The 22,606-nt window shown below is 41.9% G+C and overlaps 1 protein-coding gene across 1 annotated transcript in view; it reads right to left on the bottom strand.

The window, feature by feature from the left end:
• The window catches only part of SIK3 (SIK family kinase 3), a 72,862-nt gene extending 57,927 nt beyond the window's left edge, over positions 1-14,935 (bottom strand). Inside the window, exon 1 of the mRNA XM_063436545.1 lies at positions 14,729-14,935. Within this exon, the coding sequence (XP_063292615.1) occupies positions 14,729-14,881 (153 nt within the window). The 5' untranslated portion in view covers positions 14,882-14,935. The remainder of the gene's footprint in view (positions 1-14,728) is intronic.
• Positions 14,936-22,606: the final 7,671 nt, after the last annotated feature.

Here is a 22,606-nt window from a genome sequence, read left to right as displayed (position 1 = left end):
TCTAATGGCTACAGTGACCCTCTAAGCACCACTGTATAGAATGAGTCCTTTCTTTATCGCATGTATAAAAAATAAGGAGGATTTATAAACAGTTAAAAATGAAAAGTGTGGGGAGGATAGAAAGACAATTGTGGAATGAAATTAGAAAATAAAAGAAAAAAAGAGCAGAGTGACAATGCCACGTGATGTTAAATGTTGAAGCATTGTTATTTTTGCACATTAACAGTCTACAACCATGTGACACTAGAGGCTAGTGACAGGCTAAATCTTTTGCTAGAGATGAAACAATTTAAATGTATTTAAATAATTGAAAAATGTAAATACTATTTTAGTAGCTTAAGTAATTGAGCATTTTGATGCAATGATAATGAGTCTTTATACAACATTCTATGGAATCAATGGCAGACAAGGGATTATTCAAATATTAAAATATTTGAAACGTACAGCCCCAGTTGCCATAGCAACAAAAATAGTTTCTTAAATGCTCTGTTGTTTTTATGTCTTTAGAGCCATTGAAGAAAGAATAAATTAGCAGATCCGCTCAATAATCTTTGCATGTTTTAGCCAAGTGGGACAGCATATTTAACCAAAAATAAGAAAATAAATAAACGTGATACTTGTTCGTTGAAGAAATGTTTTTAATTTTGTCAGAGAACGAATGGTTAGAAAGTACCAAAAGGGTGGTATGCAAAAACATAATTAAATGTTTTTTTGGCTAAATAAATATATACGATAACAGTTAGGAGAATTATTGATAAATAAAAATTTTAAAGGCATTTAAAGCTTCTATATAGAAATATTATAGAGTTTAGCTGTGATCAGGAACAAATGCTAAGGCAGGAAAATGGTATTCTCAAGATACAATACCATAAAGAAAGTGGATGCAAAAGGCTGGGGCCACAGATTATTAAAATAAAAATGAGAACAATGTATTGTTGAATATTGAACAGGAGAGAACAGGTAAAGAACAAATGTTAATATTTGGTTGGATATTATGGGAGTCGGTAGGAAGACAAGCTGAATATTATGTGCAGGGACTGGGAAGAGTGACGTGTTTGAGACCTGGAACAGTTTAGTGTGTCTTTTAGAAGCTATGCAGTTTCCTAGAAGAATCGGAGCATCTGATCCACTTGTTGCCTGGAGACCAAATACACAATAAATGCAGCTATTGGTGGAGAGTCTTGCACACACACATAACACAGCCTAATAGCCACACTGCACACATTCATATGTAAATCCACCAATGCTATATACCCACATCTGAATTCTAGAGAAACAAAAAAAAAAAAACCTCATGTGGATAACATCATACATCTGATATTTTTTTTCCTATTCAATTTCCATTTGCATTAAAGAAGAAAATTAGAGAGTGCACGCAGGAAATCAGGATGTATATATCCAATGTGATAGGAAATAAAGTATTCCTAGAACACGGCCATATATTCATTCATTTCTCACAGAATCTAGAAATATCAATAATATATACAGACTGATTTTCCTCAAAAAGAATATCAACTCCAGTGCCAACAAAACAAAACGAGGGCAGGCCTACCTGGAAAATGTAGAAATCACACCTAATGTATATATGGAACAACCACAAAGAATATGCCATTTTATAGATACAATTTGTATACTTTAACACTACCTCTCTTTCTAAACAAAATCATATTTACAGATCATTAAAAAAAAATATCTGAGATCGATTGTATTACTAAGGCAGATCAGGAACTAGAGAAAAACACATTTTATTAGGGGGTACATTCAATGAAAAGTATTTTACATTTTTTCCTTGTAAGATTCATTTTTTAAGGAATATGGAATTATGTAGCATGGTTGTTTTTATTGGCCACAATACAGTAGAGCTTAGGTTATTAAATAAAATACTTATACATTAATCGCAAAAAAAATATCAAATATTTATTCTAGCATAAACCAAGTGTATAAACAAACGGTTATAACTTTTTTATTATCATAAAACTTCCACCAGATAACCCTAAAAATGAACAAAATTTCAGGTTGGGGCACAAAATTGTAGACAAAGAGCAGAATTCGGTCATCCAAAATGGCGTATTGCTCCGTATGTGCATTAGGTTACCATGACCGTTGGCAGAAGAGTAACTCGACCCAGCATTGAGAGTTATCTATATCGCCTGGGGAGGCCAAAGGGTTCCTATAGTGTTAACAATACAAAGATGTATTCCTACAGTGCTCTTTTAAAAGTTAAGTATATGGGAGACATTTTTTACTACAACAATAGGAGCAGATCACCAAACACTTATCAACACTGCTGGCAACGGCAGTTTCATAACTCTGCCCAGAGCAAAACATGACTCCTGCATGAGTTGATCAATAACCATCAGTGTACTGGTGAGGTGAGCAAACCAGAATGCATCCACTTAGCTTCTCTTTTAGTAAGGGCTGAACGTTAATCATATAAAATGTAAAATTAAAAAAAAAACATATTGACTCAAAAAGTTATTTTATCCACGTTGACCAGGAAAAAATGAATAAACATATCTTTAAAAAAAAAAAAAAAATACGCACTCTTAAGTTACAACAGACCTGAAGCAGAGCCTCCCGAGCCGCAGCTCCCTCACACCTTTGCTGCTGCTTAGACAGGGGTATGCCTGAATACCTCATCTGCCACCGGCAGGCAAAGAACTGGGGAGCTTGGGTGTTAAATGCACTTTATAGTGACAAAGGAGATTTGGGGGAGCACAACACCATTTTCTGGGCTTGAGATTTGTGGGAGGTTCTAAAAAAGTGTGAACGTTTGCCTGCCTTATTTTTCCTCCAGATTAGAAATCCCTGTCATAATGCACTGCCTCTAATCTGAAGGGAAAAATATCAACATACATTTGCCATCATTTCATAAAATCCATTAACCCTGATCAAAGTTAGTTTGGAATAAGACGTTTGGCTGCTTTCAGCCAAAGAGATGACGGAAGAAGACGTTCATAATTCCAAGCATTCTTAACAGTATATTTCAGATCAATGGATACATTCTTACATATAAATCTACCCCCAGCAAACTGATGTGAAAACTAATTCTTAATGCATCATCTTGTCAATATAATAAACAAAATACTTTAATACGAAAAAAAAATGTAACAGTTAAATAGTGCATAAACCCACAGCTATTTCCAACAAGGCATAGCTCTTAATACTGATTATTGTAGTAAATTAGTATTTCATAAATCAGATTTATGTGGGTGGGGGTTCATTTTGAGTCATCCATTTACTAATTCTGAGCAGTGGCAGAATTGGCCAACAGCCGGCTACCCAGTTTCTTCAATATCTTTGGGTTCAAAACACTCCTAACCCTTCAAATTTCCTTCTTCATATGTCCTGAGGTTGTTAAGAGATTTCCTACATAGATATAACAGGGAAATTCCTGCCCGGTGAGTTCAGCGGGATATCATAGTACATAAATATCATTGCATGTACCATTTCAGATGCATTCACCAATATACTGTCATTACCTTCCACAGTTAAAGTCACCAATGAAGCTTCCTCTCACAAGAAAACAAAAAACCATGCGGTGAATGCCACTAACTTGGATTTTCATTTCATTTTTTTCTATGAACAAATATTATCAACCATTAAATGACATGACCCATAAATCATTCCATGTCTCCGCAAAACTGTTTAGGCCCACCTGTACCTTTTTCACTGTGAACCTATATATTACCTGAATGGGTAATGAGTAGGGGCAAGCTGAGCCTCATGGGAAATGCAGTTCAGAACATCTGGAGAGCCAAGCTTAGATATCACGGATTTACAATGAGTGATGCATGCCGGATCTAGTGTTTATTTATTTATAAAATATTTTACCAGGAAAGATACATTGAGATTTCTCTCGTTTTCAAGTATGTCCTGAGTAGTATCTATCTGATCAGTAACCAAAAAAAAAGTGCAAAAAGAATAAGTAAATAAACCACAACAAACACAGCAACAAAACAATGTACTGTAGTGTACATACCAGAAAAAAAAGAAAATCTCCTATTAAGGGTAACGTGGTAGAAAAACAAGTGTTTATATAAATACACATGTCTGGCAAGTAGATCTCCTTTTTTTATTTTATTTTTTAAATCTGTGATCTTCACGTTCTGGGGCACTCGAGATGTTTATGCGCATCACATCTGTATGGTATTTTAATATCTTTAGCCACCTGTACTTGTTAACGATTACTTTGTACTACGGCAACAAAGACGGGGGAAAAATAAAAAAAAGTGATTTTTTTTCATCTTTTATTTCTATGTTTATATTGTGTTAACCATAATATACAAAATTGTGTAAAAGTAGAAGCAGGTCACAAAGGGCTGAACATTTTGTACTACACAGCACATTATAGAGCACGTGGACACTATGATATTTCAATAAACCTCATACACAGAAAGCAATCGTTCTACTGGCTGTCGGGAACCAGCAGTAATCAATAATGAAATTAATAGACATACTTAGGATATTCTCTGCATTAATTGGGCTGTCATTTTCACTAGTAAACCATAAATGGTGTGGTTTATTAAAATTGCATGCATGTAGAATCATTACCAGCTCTGAAAGCCAACGCAATGTTACTGGTTTGTTTAGTACACAGAAATAATATTAATTTAAAAAAACAAAACAGAGATAGCACAGATCAGAAATACTTAAAAACACAGAAAACACAAAATGTGAATTTCAATTTGGGGAAGGGGGAGGAGCAGCTATGGCTGTAGTTTATAGTCTGAGATGTCTGGGTGGGACATAAGGATTTAATATCTTAAAGGGACAACTACAAAAGACATTAAAGGTGGCCACAAGCACCACTTCTCATTGAAGTGGTCTATGTGCAGTATACCTCCCCTGGAGCAGCATTTGATTGACTCAGCAGGGTATTTTGCAGTGCATGCGCACAGTAGCCACCCAACCCTTCTTTAAGTGTTAGATTGGCTGAGATGATCAATCTTGGTGATCTCAGCCAAGGAGACAGAGTGGCAGTATGGAGACCAGTACAGTAAGAGCTGAAAGATAAATTCAAACCTTCACAAGGGGGGAGAAAAAGGAGGGGGGCGGACAGACATCTAGATAGGTAACAAGAAACTAAAAATAATGAAATACTTACATTGACAGGTGAAATTTCAATGAAATTTCAAAGCAGTCAAAAATATATCACTAGACAAATTAGGGACTACTTTGTTTTGTGTGTTTTTAATCAGCACTGAAGATTTCCATTCACCAATGGCTAGTGGGTGAGCGGAAATTGATCGCTACTTAAAACTATTCCAGAAGTGGGGTTGCAAGTTTCTAAATATATTTTAATAATCTACCAGAATAACTGGACCATGCAATTTGGAATGTACACAACATAAATCAATTATTAAGTTAAGCTACTGAAAATGTACCAGTTATATTCAAGAATGCTGCAGATCTACAAAACTTTGCTTGTAAGTTCAAATCATTTATTTAGCAAACACTTCCAATTACCTTTGTAAAAAAATAATTGGGTTTCCTTTAACCCCTTAAGGACACATGACATGTGTGACACGTCATGATTCCCTTTTATTCCAAAAGTTTGGTCCTCAAGGGGTTAAAAGCCATACTTGATAACAACTTGGTCAAATTTGAGCTTTTTATAAAGATAGAATCCTTAAAGGGACACCGAGCCCCATAACATCATCTTCAAAATGAATTTGTTATGGTGTCAGGAGGTCCCTGGGGCTAGCTCACCTTAAGGGGTTAAAGCGCTCTGAAGCTCTGAGCCAATTAGTGAATCCTCATTCATAAAACTTGCTTGAAGAAACGTATGTTTTCAAACCAGTTTTATGAAGGGGGCTTCACGGATTGACAGAGAGCACCAGCTAACCGCTCTCAGCCAATAAGTGGCACTGCTGCCCAATTCTGCAAGGGCCTCACGGTTTAGAGATTTTTAGAACATGGAAGGGCAGAGAGGCAGTGAAATGTGGAGCTGAAGCACAGACTTTGGGGTTAAACCTTTCGAGAATGGTTTAACCCCTTAAAGTGAGAGAGACAGAAATTACCTGGCATAATAACTTAATTTCGATTAAGTTGCTATGTTGCCTAAACTGTTCCTTTAAGAAGAAAATCATGCAGACTGTGTGGTAATTTCAATGACAACTCCCAGGCAACCATAAGATATCAGATTGCTAGTGGTTATTTTGCAATAAAACACCCACATTGTTTTTGGCAAAATGTAGCAAGCAGAAAAACTTCACGTATGTCCCACTCATGACGGCTGATGGGAAAAGACACCTTTTTAATGCACTGATCTAGAGACCCCTCACTGCATAGACACAAAAGGATCTCCAGTGGATCTCACAGTCTTATTGAATCTCCCACAGGACACATTTCGTACAGATTCACCAAAGTACACCAGTAATGCGGTTTCCTCTACCAGGAACAGATTATGGAAGTTAATTAAAGGTGGGGGCAGGGCACTGAACTGTTTTACGCAAGTATATTTCCCCTCCAAATGTCTCCCCAGGGTTTCACCATGCAAGAGGACATGTAGGATGGAGGCTTTGGTAAAAAATATAAATCCTTTTTTTTTTTTTTTTTTTTTAAACATAAGAAACCATAACACCAAACCAAAGTAGTGCCTGTTGTCACTTAAAATGTTATCAGGGCTCAACATTTCCTCTGCCACTAGTTGTGGAGAGTGAAGGAGTAGTAGAAATTCACCCCCCAAGAGGGTATACCGTGGCTTCTAGTTGCAAGTATACTTTAAGGCCTGGCTAGTAGCAGAGTACAACAAATATTTTATTCTACAACACAAACCTACAAATACTGTACATGTATACAAGTATCCATTTTTAAAAAAAAATATTAGCATTTATAAAGTGCCAACATTTAGCAATGCTCTCCAATTACAGAACGAGGATATTTGACAAGTTCATGCCATACAGAACATTAACAGGGACAAGAGGTGAAGGACCTGCTCAAAACGAGCTACCGACCTGAAAGAATGTGCAGTCCTCCTTAGCAACTTTGTTAAAAAGTAAACTCCTCATGCACGATTTGCAGGCAATCCAATACCTGACTAAAAGGAAGAGACAGTTTATGCTGACATAACCACATGAGACAAAAACAACAAGCCTCAGGTGTACTACATAAAGACAAATGCTGCTCCCAGCACATTTTTATGAAATACGTAATTCATGTGTATTAGAAGAGTGCAACGGCAAACATCCAACACGGTTCAGAAAAAGTATTACACGTAACACGTTTTGGGTGGAATTTCCATTTTACTATTTGACAACAACTTAGACCATGTCACCAGGTACTGTCAGCTCTGAGTCTGCACTTGAAAAAGCAGAGCAAACACACTGTCCTTCAGTGTCACTGAACAATGTATCTATCAAATATTAAACAAAACTCCGCACTTGATGAACGCATTCAATACATTGCTCTGAGAAGGCAATGAATCACTTCCTAAGGGCATGAATTAAAGTCCTGAATAAGAGAGACACTGCAGTCCCGAGCAGTGATGTATAAACCTGCAACGTCTGGAGCACAGCAGTGCTGCTAAGGATAACTGGTAGCAGTGACAGCTGCATGGTGTACCCTGGATATGAAGTAGAATGCAGATAGCCGTAGAATACTGAATACAGATCTGCTGTTCCTTTAACCTCTTCTCATATACAACAATGTTCCCAATCTACTGCATCCAGCTACTTTAGATACTGGCTGTTTTATCCAATTTATACAACATGTGATGCTAATAATTATCTCCCACATTGAAAATGTTTATAACATTGCCTTTTTTTAAACCTTGGAATTCTACTCAACATTACCTGCATAGATCTACAATATGCCTTGTGTAATAAAGCATCCAAAATGTACACATATAAAGGAGGGTTCACCAACAGAGTCAAAGATCTATAAAATTATTACTCAGGAAAAGAAAAAAAATTGAGGTCTATATACTTAAGTATACTTAAAGGGACACTATAGGCACCCAGACCACTTCAGCTCATTGAAGTGGTCTGGGCGCAGTGCCCCTTTACCCAGGGAATTGAAATGATTGCAGTTTTTGATAAACTGCAATAATTACCTTGCAGGGATAACTCCACCTCTAGTGGCTGTCTACCAGACAGCCACTAGAGGGACATCTGGGTGGTTTGGCAACCTAACTGATAACTGTTCTGCATGAGGACATCCAGCATCACCCAAAACATCATAGGAAAGCATTATACCATGCATTCCTATGGGGGAAGTCCTAAAGCGATCAAGGCGCTCGGTACACATACACATTAGGTGCTGAGGGATATCGGTGCAGGAGTCAGGTAAGTGATAAAAGTGTTTTTAACTTCAGCACTGGGGTGGGTGGGCGCGAGGAAGGGGGGCACTACAGTGCTAGTAAAACAACTTTGTTTACCTAGCACTATAGTTTCCCTTTAGGTTAAAATGGAATGTTTGCAGAAAACCCAAAGGACTCAGAGAAGGAATCCAGAGGCATAATAAGGTGGCCCCACAACAATGCTAAAAAAAAACACAAAAAAATATGAATGTTAATAAAAATCGAAAAGTGGCAATACAGGAAAAATGTAAAAGGACAAGCTAAACTCTATAACCATTTCAACTCAATGAAGTGGGTAGTGCCCTGAGTCCCATGGTGTTCTCTTTGGTCAATGTTGAATCGTTTTCAAAAGGTTTACATTGAGTAAGGCCCACCCCCTGATGTAAGTAGGGGTAGGGAGAAATTAGACTCCACTTTAGCAATCCATAGAAGAAATGTGTGCTTGTGATAGGCTGAACACAGTCAGTTGAAGATCTCAGTCTATCACTGTTGTCCATCGCTGTTCAGATGAATGCAGAAGCATTAGCCTGAGAAGCACAGAGGGATCTGACCGCACTCATTCAGAATTAAACCAATTTAAAACCGTTTAACACAAGTTTATCCAATCAAATGAGATTGAGTGTTTATGGTGCCCTGAATGTCCCTTTAAGACTTTTCTGATTTATTCCTGGCCATTACACTACGCCTTAACCAAACTCATCACCAGCCAATTGCTGTTGCGAATCACTGCTCAGGCTAATGTGCCCAAGCTGCAGAAAGGGGACTGGGCACCCAGGGACCTTCATTCAGTTTTAAACCACTCAAATATAGTGTAACACTGAAGTGCCAAAGGCCTTCAACCAGCATAATCACTTAATCGAGTTGGAGCGATTATAATGTGTAGTGTCCCCTTAAGAAATTTGAATATATAAATGGCTATAAAAGGATGGCAAAATGCCTTTACTATATTGGGTGGCACACGCGTCTATGATTAAGTGAAGAAGGTAAATACATAAGTATTGAGGGTATTCCAAGCTGGGACTGACTTTTGGGCAAATGGAAAGCTACATACATTTTATTTCTAAGTACCACCACTCTTAGCTCAGTGTTGGAGATTGCCTGGAGAGGAAAACAGGATCTTCAAACCTGGACAAAAAAACACCAAATGATTATGAATCTTCAGACAGGGAAAACATACATATATATGAATTAAAAGGTGTATTATTGTGTTATACATATACATATATACACACAAAATACGAGATTATGAAAAGAAATGAAAATATTCAATGGCTCAGTTTAGCATGACAGATAGGCCAGTGTTATAGGACAATGACCTTATTTGCTGATTAAATAATCAGAGGATCCATATAAAGAGCATGTTACAGAAGTTAAAGTGTTGGAATAACGCAGATATACTGTATTCAAATTAATGAAATCTGATATACACAAAATAATCTTCTTTGGGTTGATGTCATCTTTAAAATCACATAAAGATACTCTACTGCCCAAAAACAATTCTAATGACTATATAGTAGATATACCCCAAATTAAAACCAAAACGCTATTATGCATTTTTTCACTGGGGTATTTCTAAAGACAACTTGCCAAATCTGCAGCCATGGTAAGCCCTCCTCTTCTAACTCCACACAAATTTTCTGTGGCTGTCCAATCACAGCCATCCCAATGCAGCTCAATTAGAAGTCTTTGAAAGGCAGGTGCTTTGGGTATTATCCGCCTACTGAGTTTAGCTCCACATAGCTAAACTGCCAGGGAGTAACATGACCAGATGCTTGATAGACAGCCAGGGGGGTGTAACAATGATACATTGTAAAAAGTTCCAGTTTCTCTTGAAATCTCTAGTGTAAAATGAAAACCAAAGAACACACTTAACACAAAGCATTCCAGTAAGATGTGGTGTTCCTTTAACCCCTTAAGGACACATGACATGTGTGACATGTCATGATTCCCTTTTATTCCAGAAGTTTGGTCCTTAAGGGGTTAAAAAGATAGAGACTTAGAGATTTTTTTTTATGACACTAAACAAAAGGACAATATCAACAAGTAGGATCTGTATTACTTTACAAAGTGACATTTACATATATAGTTGCCTGGATGTTAGAATGTGAATGATACACAAGTGGGAATGGTACACTATTAGAAAAAGATGACTGGGCTATGAGCGGTCTCTCGTCATGTGTCGTGGTTAGATAAAAGAAAGATTTTCTTGAGCACAGTCAATGAAAGGTTTTTTTTGTGGGGGAGGAGGTGTTAAAAAAAAAAAAAAAAAAAAACAAGAGACACAAATATGCATGGAGAGGGAATTAGTAAGTCTGCCATGGAAGAAAATGTTAGCAGTAGCAATCTTGGAAAGAATGTTGGAAGATATGTATCCAGGTGGATTTATTGAGACTTTTCTCCAAACATATGGCCCAACTAGATTTTACCCACTAAAGAAGAAATCTCCTACAACAGTTTTATACTGGAGCCAATTGGTGTAAATAAAAAAAAAAAATGCAGACACGGAGGAATTATTTTCATAACTGATCATCAACGGATTTTAATTTTGGTGCATAGAATGACTATTGGGTGGTTGATCTGAGAAGATGGTTTAAATACCGAAAAATGATCACGTCAAAATAGAGAGCAATACACAGCTCTTAGGACAATCTAATTTTTATAAACATAAAAGAATCTTCTTCCCCAAAAAAATTACCCAATTCTACCATGAGGTGTCAACTTTCTAGATAAGGTGTCTTAAATGATTAAATTACGTACAAGTATTAAAGGAAACCTGTCACCCCCTTGCTTAATTCTCCTATCACACACCATGATCTCATTACAGATGTGGGTATTAGAGTTCTGTAACACCAACCTCTGATCAACACGCACTCCATGCAGCCACTTCACTGATTTTCTCAAGCAGAATAAGATATCCTCCATGACCATGACATGGTGGCTTTGCTGCCAGCGCCTAAATGGTCCGTTCCTATGCCCCTAGCACAGGCTAAGGACTTAGGATCGCAACCAAAGCATGTGCGCTCTTTTACCACTCAATTCCTCAGCAGAGAGTCTGTGCCAAAGACATGATTGGCAGCTGAGAAAAAAAAATATTTTAACAGATTTTTCTTCCAATTTATAAATTTGATAGTAAAAGTGATAGCACAATTTAAACAGGAAATTTGAGGGTTTTTTTTAACACAATATGGGAAATGCTCTTTAAATTCTATGTGGAAAATCAACACAACATTAGGTGTACACAAAACTGTAATTTGCTAGAAAAAAAAAAGTTTACTGCATTCTTTTTACAAAGATCTTTCACATAGAATGTATGAAGTTTTCTTCAAATTATATGCTGACAGAACATGTAATTGTTGAACTACATCCAACTTTCGAGCGTTCAGAATAGACACATCAAAAAAAAAAGTTCCATTAACAAAAAAATAAAATCAAGAAATGAGCTAAAGTTTTATGAACCAAGGATCCTAAGGTTTACTAAGATGAAATACAACAGAATCTAATGGGGTCTTAAAGGCAAATACTGGCCTCCAGTCCTAACCCTTTGCACTAGATCAGTGAGCAGCAAACCTCAGATATCAAGACTCAAACAGACACTATGCACTAAAATCACTTCATCTTAAAGCACCGTTAAACAATTTAAGTGCAAAATTTCAAAGACAGTGCCCGTTCACTCTACCCAGCTACATTCCTCCGAGGTTTCAAACGGGTAGCCGATGCTTTCAGTCTATCAGCAGTGCCAATCCAAGGTTTCCTGATTGAAGCCTCAGATCTCTAAAGGATGTAGCTGGGCAGAGCAAACGGGCACTTTCTTGGAAATTTGGAGTTAAACTGTTATGGTCCAGCCTCTTGGGTAAGACGGCACACCCAGGACATACTCTCACCATAACAACTTAATTGTGATTACATTGACCTTTTAATTAAGTGATTTTGGAGCATATATGCTGCCCCTGCAGTCTTGTGAATGTAACACGGTTTACATTTTGCCATCCCAGCCTGACTAACGGCTGCTTGAATGTATTGGGGGCTTTGTACTAAAACAGATTCAATAATTTAATCTATTTTATGACCGGGAACAGGATGAACAAACTAGTGAAAAGAGGAGAGAGTCAGCTGTCGCTCTCTGCCCATCACCAGCAGCCACAGCAAACATTCCTGGAGTGGATGGTGGCCAGAAGAACAAACAGAGCAATCAGACACAGAGACCAATGCTGCTGGTAAACCATTGGAAAAACGGTATTAATGTCTGAAGGCAAGACGGTGCTCATGCACTCTTGTGCCCATAACAACTTCATTGAGATTAAGTTAGTTATGGGTGGTAGAAGTGTTAATTTAACTGCTAATGTACTGTAGGAGCAGCATTAATCTCAAGGGGCCACTATAACCAAGATATTGCACTAGTCACACACGCAAACCAAAATTTGGAAAAATAGTCATATCATTCAATAAAAATTATTATTAATTTAATGAGCAACACCTCAAGTTATATATAGCTGCAAAATCCACACCTCAAAAAACATGTTCAATCACGGATGAAGAATAAGCTCCCGTTGAATAGCTTATTTTACAAATCAACAACTGGAGGGCTACCTAATGTCCATCAATGCACTCAAGCTCACATGTTCTCTAGGAACATTTATGTAACACTAGCATAACATAATAGGTCGTTCTACAGTTCAACTTTCAAAGGAGTTATTTGTCTAACAAATTTGTCTGCCCCAGCAGCTGAATGACAAAATGCAGAAACACTAAATTATTACATGATGCATTATATAACCAGGAGAAAGCATTAACCCAAACTGTTATGAGCCAGGAAGAAATATTACAGATTTTTGAAAAGAAAAGAGATTAATATTGGAGGTGATAAACGTAGACATGAATATGCGTGATCTGTGCTCATAGACCGACGTGTATACACAGAATCACAAAGCCCTTGTAATTATCCCATTTGTTATTGCAGGGGAATGGTTGGGGGTACCAATTATCATGTTGCTACCAGGGGTGATGTGACAATATTGCCAACTGCAAAGGAAACTGAATAGAAGAATGGAAACAAACTGTGCACAAAAATGGATCACAGATTTTCTTCCACATCACCATGACACCATCACCTCATTTTAGGTGGCAGCTCTTTAAATCTCACAATTCTGTTGCCAAATCCTGAGGCATGAGCCAGGTCTGTCATGTTCTACAACAAACATCCCAGTGACAGGTGACAAAACATCTATAACACAACTCTCATTAGGCAGATGATACTTCACACCAACCGCCCCCAGGGCAAATACGACACCCAAGTAAGAGCAGTCACACTGTCCCAAATATACATGTGATACCACCTTTTCCCTATGTAACTGATAACTATGTGAAACTTCTTCAACCTGAGGCATGCATACCTTATTGGGTTCTTACAACGGGGTTCAATCAGTGCCCCTAGAATTTCAATATGCAAGCGTTTTTACAAAGGATATGTTGATTTCGGAGTACTTTGTCCCCACAAACAAGGTTGACATTTGGGGTACATGGAAACGTTTACACTCACTAACCTAGGTTAGCCAACTAAGCAGTGATGGAACGTTGACACCAGCAATTGGTTATCGCCATCATAACCACAGTGAGGACTATTCCCGAAGTTCAAAAGGAATTTCAAATTTTAGGCCAAAATAGCTGAAATAAATACTTAGCCGGCTTGAAGAATTTTCTCCAATTCTGATTAAAAATTTAAATTTCTAAGTGTGACAGTTCATACTTTAATTATAAGGTGCCTTCTTCCATGGGAACCTTCTATATTGGATTAGCATCCTCTTCCCGCTGTCAATACCTCTCCCTATCTCCCCGGTTCCTTTGGCCGGGCTCGACTATGAAAACGTCACTCTTGAGCCCAACACCGGTCAGTCTCTCCGAAACCGGACCCTGTCCCTCCACCATTATTACCAAAGCCGGGGGGGTCTATTTACTAAACGAAGAATTGTGAATAAAAAAAGAGAGATTGATGGCTAAACGTAGGCCACCAATATACACAGAATGGAGTCAGGATGACAGAGCTGAACTAATAATTTGTTTTCTCTCCAATTTGGATATTTTTTTTGCTAAAAAAATAAATCTGCATTTTTCTATTCCATTCTCCACTTTTCCCAATTTAGGTGATAAGCCCCTCCACTCTCCTGCCACTGGGACATTTCCTCTGCTCCCACCACCCTCCACCCCCAGACAGGACCCCCATTATCCCGGAAATCCCAGCCCCCCTTTTACCACAAATCCGGATATTTCAACCCAAAAACACCTCCCCCCCCCCTCCTGCCCCCCCAGGCCGTATCTCAGGGAGGAGGAGGGGATAATGGCGCAGTGTGGGGCCCAGTGAAGGCCGGGGGTCTCGGGGTGACTGACACCGGGGTACCGCCCCCTCCCCCCCTGGCCCCGTTGCCCGGTTACCTTTGCCCGGGTCACGATGTGCGTGGCCAGCTTCACCACCGCGAAGTTCCCCTTGCCGATAGTCCTCTCTATCTCGTAGTACCCGATCCGGGCCGGGGCCGCTCGGTGAGGCGGGAGCTGGGTCCCGGGATCCCCGGGCGCTGTGGCCGCCATCTTGTTCGACAGAGAGCGAGAGAGAGAGCCCGGTCTGACCGGCGGACACCGCGGCCTGACGTCAGAGCGGGGCGGGGCTACGGTGACGCGTTTGCTGGTGGGCGGGGCGAGGGTGACGCCATCATTACAAAAGAGTGGAGTCTGTATGGCAGGGTTCACTAAGCCCCCTCTGAACAGCATGGAACTACAACTCCCGTGATCCTCTGCCAGCTCTGAGCATGACAAAGCATCATGGGAGTTGTAGTTCCACACTAGACTGGGTGGCCTGCCTGTTAGTTTCTATTGATTTTATTTACCTCTCATCTCCCTTATCTAATGACACTGGGGAGATAAAGGGGTTTACACCATGCTGGGACAGGGTTTATTATTTTATTTATTTTTATGTCATTGATAATAAATAATAGTAATAATCAATGTGCCAGACCAGCTTTATATGTCAATGCAGTGCTTTCTGTGAGGGAGGGCTTAATGTCAGATTAAAAAATAATAATAATAAAGTTTTAAAGATTATACTGTATTTACTTTTAGCTGAATTCAGTAATGTGGGATATTTGAGGGAATTTATTTTAGACTTGCATTTCCAATTCACTTTGAATTTCCCCAAATGTCACACTTTATAGAATAACCTGTTTTTAGTGCAATAAATAATACAGATTTCATTTATTTATTTATGTTGTTGCGTTAGTAAAGCTAAAAAAAAACAAGTGCACATGCTGAAAAACATGACCTCTGACCTTAAAACAGTCACCTTTGACCTTAACACAATAACCTCTGACCCTGAGAGTAAACAACTAGCCATGGGCTCTAACCCAGAGTCAGTGACCTTTAACCTTTAAATAGCAACTTGCAGCCAAAACCAGTAACTCCTAACCCTAAACCTGTAACCGCTCACTGTATTCATAGAGCTCGGTTTTGGTTTTTGTCAAAGTGTTGCGAAACGTCCGTGTGTGAAGACTCTTCGCACCATAACCACTACAATGAGCTGTAATAGTCATTGTGATTTATTGACTAAACTGTGAATTGTAATAAATTGAAGTCTGAATGGCAACATTTAGGGCGAAAATAGCATATCTGGAAACCTTCGCTAACTATGTGCTAGTGACCGTTTTGGCTATTTTAGCCTGAATTATAAGAGTTGGATTTCAATTCGCTTCTGTTCAAAGTTTAGTGAATAAATAACCATTAAAAAGTGAGAATAGAGAATAGCCCACAACAAAGGGAGGAAGAGGATTGCTGAATATAGCATTTTGGGCTATTACTGCAGGTGCAATAACATATTACCTGAATATGGGTTCCCATGTTGCTTTTCCCCCCCCCAGAGAATTCCCAAGGTGACCACTCTAAGCCCCATGTTTATGGGTTCCCACATTGAAGTTAGTCCTCAAGATTAAACTTGTAGTGTGGACAGTGAGGGGTATAGTTGACTGGGTTGTCCTTGCTCCTTTCCAGTTCTTTGTTCAGTAGAACAATGTCAAACAAGGAATTTCATTAATCTACGTCAATAGATAAACAGGAATGTTCACTGAAATGGAAATAGCAGGGAATTCAATGTGATTTCAAAGTGAATTTCACGTTGAAGGTCAAGTAGCAGAACTGTAAGCATAGCGGACTGGAAAAATATTTCAGGTTTAGTTGTTTCGACTTTAAGTTTGAAATTCACTTTGAATTCCCTTCAAATCTTACTTTAGTGAATATCCCTGACATTTAGAAATGATTTGTCTATTTAAAACATTTGCAAACAACCCATTTTGTAGAACATATGTTCTCTTCACCTCTAGGATCACATACACTGATCACCCACAACATGAAAACCACCTGCCTAATATCTTGTAGGTCCCCCTCGTGCTGCCAAAACAGCTCTGATCTGGCACCAAGACATTAGCAGCAGATCCTTTAACTCCTGCAAGTTGCAATTTGGGGCCTCCACGGATCGGATTTGTTGTTTCAACACATCCCACAGAAGCTCAATCAGATAGAGATCTGAGGAACTTGGTGGTCCAGGAAACACCTTGAACGCTTTATCAAACCATTCCTGAATAATGTTTGCAGTGTGTGTAGCGGAACGCAGTAAGCCTGTCCTGCAAAATGCCTGTGTGACTGTAATTGTTATATTTTTTCCTATGTTGAAAGTGCTATTCGCCTATGTAATATGTGAAGTGTATGTCATTCGGTAGTTTCCATCCGTACTATATACTTCTGGAAACTACCGAACGGAGAGACCACCCCGGAGAGAAGTGTGCCAGCAATTAAGGTTCACATTCTCTCCAAGCCGCAAGTTAACCGGCTCATTAACAGTGTGTCTGGGTGGCCGCCATTCGGCATGCGTACACGTGGCGGCGGCCATCTTACGCATGAAAATCTCAGCGGTGTTTTGTCGTCGAGTGTCTGGAACTCAAATCGGACACTCAAACAACCAAACACCGCTGAGACCTCCAGAGCTCCGTAACTGCCGAACGGAGAGAGTTAACGAATCCCCATTCGGTAGTTACAAAGTACCGAATGAGGGAATCACTATCCAGGGGAATTAAAGTATGGATGGCAGTTATAAATGTCTGTTTTAACTGCCGAACGGAGACCGACCGCAGGGCCCATTCTCATGGAACCCTTTTCGGATACCAACTCGTGTGCGGTCGGTCAAACTTCACCTTCCTGTAACTGCCGAACCACTGGTCCGATCTGGGTGAATTTTGGATATTATATTCACCCAGATCAGGGCTACCTAGCGGTACCCTAATATTAAGGATATGTGATGGTTTAGGGGTACATCCAAGTTTGGGGTAAAGCACTGTACAAGTTAAGGGGATTATGACGCTCTCTGAGGGGAGGAGATGTGTGGGAGGTAACAAGCACTGCATTGGTTATTGTCATAATTACTGTAGTTCCCTCCCTTGCATGGGAGCAGGCTTTATAAGAAACCTTGGAATAAACGATTGTCAGTTCTACTCCTGAAACTGTGTGTCGTCCAGTTATTGGGAGTGCTGTGGGGATATTTCTGTAACTTTTTACCTGCTGGAAACTCTGCTGTGGATTTACTAATGACTTGTTCCTGAGCCTTTCTTGGATCTAAAGTGGAGAATAGCTGCGAGAAATCAGCTCTCCGCTACATTGGTTGGCAGCGGTGGGATCCAGACTCACAGAGGAACAAGGATTAATGGAGATTGACCTTTCTACGCTAAAGAGAACCACATTGAAAGACCTTCTGGAAGCGAAAGGTGTTTCTGCCAGCAGCAAATCCAAAGCAACGCTTATCACCGAAGTAATGGCAGAGTACAGAGCAGAAGAGGTCCAGGCCACGGAACAAAGATCTGAAACAGAACAGGAGGAGTTCCAAAGGCACTTACAATTCAGACTGGCCTTTTATGGGGAAAACCCACCAACAGAGATCATCTCTAAAACAATGACAGAGGTGCAGGAGTTTGTGATGAGAAATAGGAGACCACAAACACCGGAAAGAAGTGCAGCAGGAGCTGTGACACAAGAGGGTAAGCCCAAAATTCCCTATCAAGCTTTTAAAACGTATGTGGAAGCAGAGGAGGATATAGATGCCTTCCTCCAAGACTTTGAGAGACTGTGTACGCTGCATAACATACCAAGGGAAGAGTGGGTACCCATATTAGCAGGACGGCTGTCAGGAAGGGCAGCTGAAGCTTACCGCACTGTGCCTGATATTGAAATTAGGAACTATAACCGGGTAAAAGAAATTATCCTGGCCCGGTATGCAATAACAGCAGAGGCATACCGGAGGCGCTTCAGGGAATTGAAAAAGGCGGACAAAGATTCGCACGCAGAGTGGGCTTGCCGACTAGAAAGGGCAGCTCTTGGGTGGATGCAGTCCAGTAAAGCGCGGTCCATGGAGGACTTGTTACAAATGCTGCTGTTGGAGCAGTTTTATGAGGGGATATCCTCAGAACTACAGGAATGGGTGAGGGATCGCAACCCCACCACCCTCACCGAGGCTGCCAAAAAGGCAGATGATTTTATGGACGCTCGCAGACAGACCAAGGCAGTGAGTACCAAACCTGCCATGCGGCCACTAGGGGGGAATTCCTTCTCTCCTAACCCTCAACCCCCACCAAGACAACTCCCTCCACCAGCACCAGCAGCAGCACAGCAGAGATACCGCACACCTGCTTCTGTGCAATGCCACCGATGCCAGAAGTGGGGACATTTCCAACGAGAGTGTCCACAGTCTAGAGACCGCAACACCTGGATCCGACCAGGGCCTCCACCACCACCACCGAGAGCAGCCGCGCATCACTACTAAGATGAGGTACCACTTCCCTACAGCTCTGCCGTTCCAGTTACGACGGTGGAACAATGGGAAGTGCTGCATGAGGCCAATCCCTTACAAGCACAGGCGGATAATCGACAGCACCATAGGCAGACCGTATATCTCGAAGGGAAGCCTATGCAGGGGCTCCGAGACTCGGGAGCCACCATCACCCTGGTGCAAAGTCATTTGGTTTCGGACAAAGCCAAACTGAATAAGACTGTGGCTGTCAGGGTTGCAGGGGGAGCCGTGTATCGGCTAGACACAGCCCGGGTACATTTGCATTGGGGTGCGGGGTTTGGGAATGTGGAAGTGGGACTAATGCCGCAATTACCTGCTGAGGTGGTCCTAGGGAATGATCTGGGCAAACTCACCTCCGCCTTTGAACCACAAACTACTGAGGAAGCACACCCAGTAGTCACCAGGCAACAGGCCCGCACCCAGCACAACAACAACGCACTGCCGGAGGTCCAGGTAAGAGATTCCTCCCCTTCCCTAGACTGTATGCCGTGGGCCCCTCCTGACGAGTTTGTAGCCGAGGTGATCACTGACCCTACCTTACAAGTATATCGAGACAAGGTCACCTCTATCCAACCTGGGGCGGAGGGGGAAAGATTTGTATGGGACAGGCAGTTATTATACCGGGAAACAAGTAAAGAGATAGCTGGGTCAGAACCCATAACTGCAAGACAGCTCGTGGTACCGCAGAGGTACCGAACCGAATTACTCCGGATAGCGCACGATATTCCGCTATCCGGACATTTGGGGGTCAGCCGTACCAGATATCGGCTGACCCAAAGTTTCTTCTGGCCAGGGATTAGCCAGGAGGTGCGCAGGTATTGTAACACCTGCGATACGTGCCAGAGGGTAGGAAAGAGGGGGGATAAGCGTAAGGCAAAGCTGCACCCCCTACCCATAATTGAGGAACCCTTTCATAGGGTTGCAGTAGACATTGTAGGCCCCTTCCGGAAGCCTAGCCCATCAGGCAAACGGTACATTTTGACCGTAGTGGACTACGCCACTCGCTACCCCGAGGCGGTAGCCTTAACTAATATCCATGCAGAGACGGTGGCTGAGGCGCTGATGCAGATTTTCTCCCGGATGGGGTTACCCAGGGAGATCATCTCGGATCAGGGCACTCAGTTCACGGCAGAGGTCACCCAACAGCTCTGGAAGTTCTGTAAGATTAAGCCCATCATTAGTGCCCCGTACCACCCCCAGACTAATGGGCTCTGCGAACGGTTCAATGGCACCTTAAAACAGATGCTCCGAACCTTCGCAGAGACCCACCGAGACTGGGAAAAATTCCTGCCGCACTTACTGTTTGCTTACAGGGAGGTGCCGCAAGAATCTACGGGATTTTCTCCCTTTGAACTGCTATTCGGGAGGAGAGTAAGGGGACCCCTGGACTTGATTAGAGAACACTGGGAGGGAGACCGTAGCGCTGACGGCACCCCTATTGTACCATATGTGTTGGCCCTCCGAGATCGCCTGGAAGCTCTCACAAAGACGGTAAAGGAAAACCTACAGGCCGCTCAGACGCGTCAGCGCACCTGGTACGATAGAGGCGCCAGGGACCGTAGCTTTCAGGTCGGACAGAAAGTTTTAATTTTAAAACCTGTCCGACACGATAAGCTACAGGCCGCCTGGCAAGGCCCTTATAAGGTGGTAGAGCAACGGTGTGACACCACGTATATAATTGGCCACTGCGCAGGGAATGGGGGGCGACGCATGATCCATGTGAACATGCTGAAGCCTTACCAAGAGCGATCAGAGGAGGTGACAGCTATCTGCGCCCCCACCTCTGAAGAAGGCGACAGCCTACCCCTCCCCGATCTGTTAGAGGACGGACAGATGGCTGGGGATTTAGGAGCAGTTGTACTGGGGGATCGGTTAAGCCCACAGGAGCGTATCGAGGTACAACAACTACTGCAAGAAAAGCAGGAGACCTTTTCTAATGTACCTGGATACACCCCTCTGGCTACCCACCGAGTAGAAACCCCTGGCCAACTTCCCATGCGCCAGACTCCGTACCGCATCCCTGAAGCGGTACGGGAGAATATGCGCAAGGAAATTGAAGAGATGATTCAGTTAGGAGTCATTGAGCCCTCCGATAGCCCCTGGGCCTCCCCAGTAGTCCTCGTACCAAAGCGGGACGGCACGACCCGTTTTTGCGTGGACTACAGGAGATTGAATGAGAAAACCGTATCCGACGCATACCCGATGCCTAGGATAGATGAGTTACTAGACCGGATGGCCAGGGGTCAATACCTTACCACTATTGATTTGTGTAAAGGGTATTGGCAGATTCCCTTGGCCCCGGACGCCATCCCTAAGTCCGCCTTTGTCACCCCATTCGGCTTGTACCAATTTAAGGTCATGCCGTTTGGGATGAAAAACGCGCCGGCTACCTTCCAACGGATGGTGGACCGCCTCCTAGATGGGTTCCAAGACTATACCTGCGCGTATCTCGATGATATTGCCATATTTAGCGATACCTGGCAGGAACACTTAGCCCATATAGGAGCGGTTCTAGACAGGATCAGGGAAGCTGGCTTGACCTTAAAACCAGCGAAATGTAGCATTGGGATGGCTGAGGTACAGTACCTGGGCCACAGAGTGGGCTGTGGTAAACAAAAACCGGAACCAGCCAAAGTAGAGGCAGTAGCACAGTGGCCTACCCCGAAAACTAAAACCCAGGTATTAGCCTTCCTAGGGACAGCAGGGTATTACCGGAAGTTTGTGCCCAATTATAGTGCCCTGGCCAAACCCCTCACTGACCTGACACGTAAAAACCTTCCCCGCCAAGTAACCTGGACCCCGGAGTGTGAGCAGGCATTCCAACACTTGAAAGATGCACTTGTTAATGCCCCTGTCTTGGCCGCTCCCAATCCAACGAAACGTTTTCTTGTTCACACAGACGCTTCTATGTTTGGATTGGGGGCAGTACTGAGCCAAGTCGGGGCCGATGGCGGAGAACACCCCGTGGCTTACATCAGTCGCAAACTGTTACCTCGGGAAGTAAGCTACGCCGCCATCGAGAAGGAATGCCTGGCTGTGGTGTGGGCCTTGAAGAAATTACAACCCTATTTGTATGGACAGGCTTTTTCTTTGCTCACGGATCACAACCCGTTGGTCTGGCTGAACCGGGTGGCTGGGGACAATGCCAGGCTGCTGCGCTGGAGTTTGGCGCTGCAGCCCTTTGACTTTAACATTCAATACCGCCCGGGTAAGCAAAATGGGAACGCCGACGGGTTGTCACGACAAACTGATCTGGAGAAATAATCCGTGAGCACCCCGGTCATCCCCAAGCCGATCCGTGTGGGATCAGACTGTGTATGCCGGCTTGTGGGCAAGGGGGAGCAGTGTAGCGGAACGCAGTAAGCCTGTCCTGCAAAATGCCTGTGTGACTGTAATTGTTATATTTTTTCCTATGTTGAAAGTGCTATTCGCCT

The sequence above is a fragment of the Pelobates fuscus genome, chromosome 11, assembly GCF_036172605.1.
Source record: "Pelobates fuscus isolate aPelFus1 chromosome 11, aPelFus1.pri, whole genome shotgun sequence".
NCBI lineage: Eukaryota > Metazoa > Chordata > Amphibia > Anura > Pelobatidae > Pelobates > Pelobates fuscus.
The sequence above is the reverse complement of the archived record's forward strand: the minus strand, read 5'-3'. Positions and strand labels throughout refer to the sequence as shown.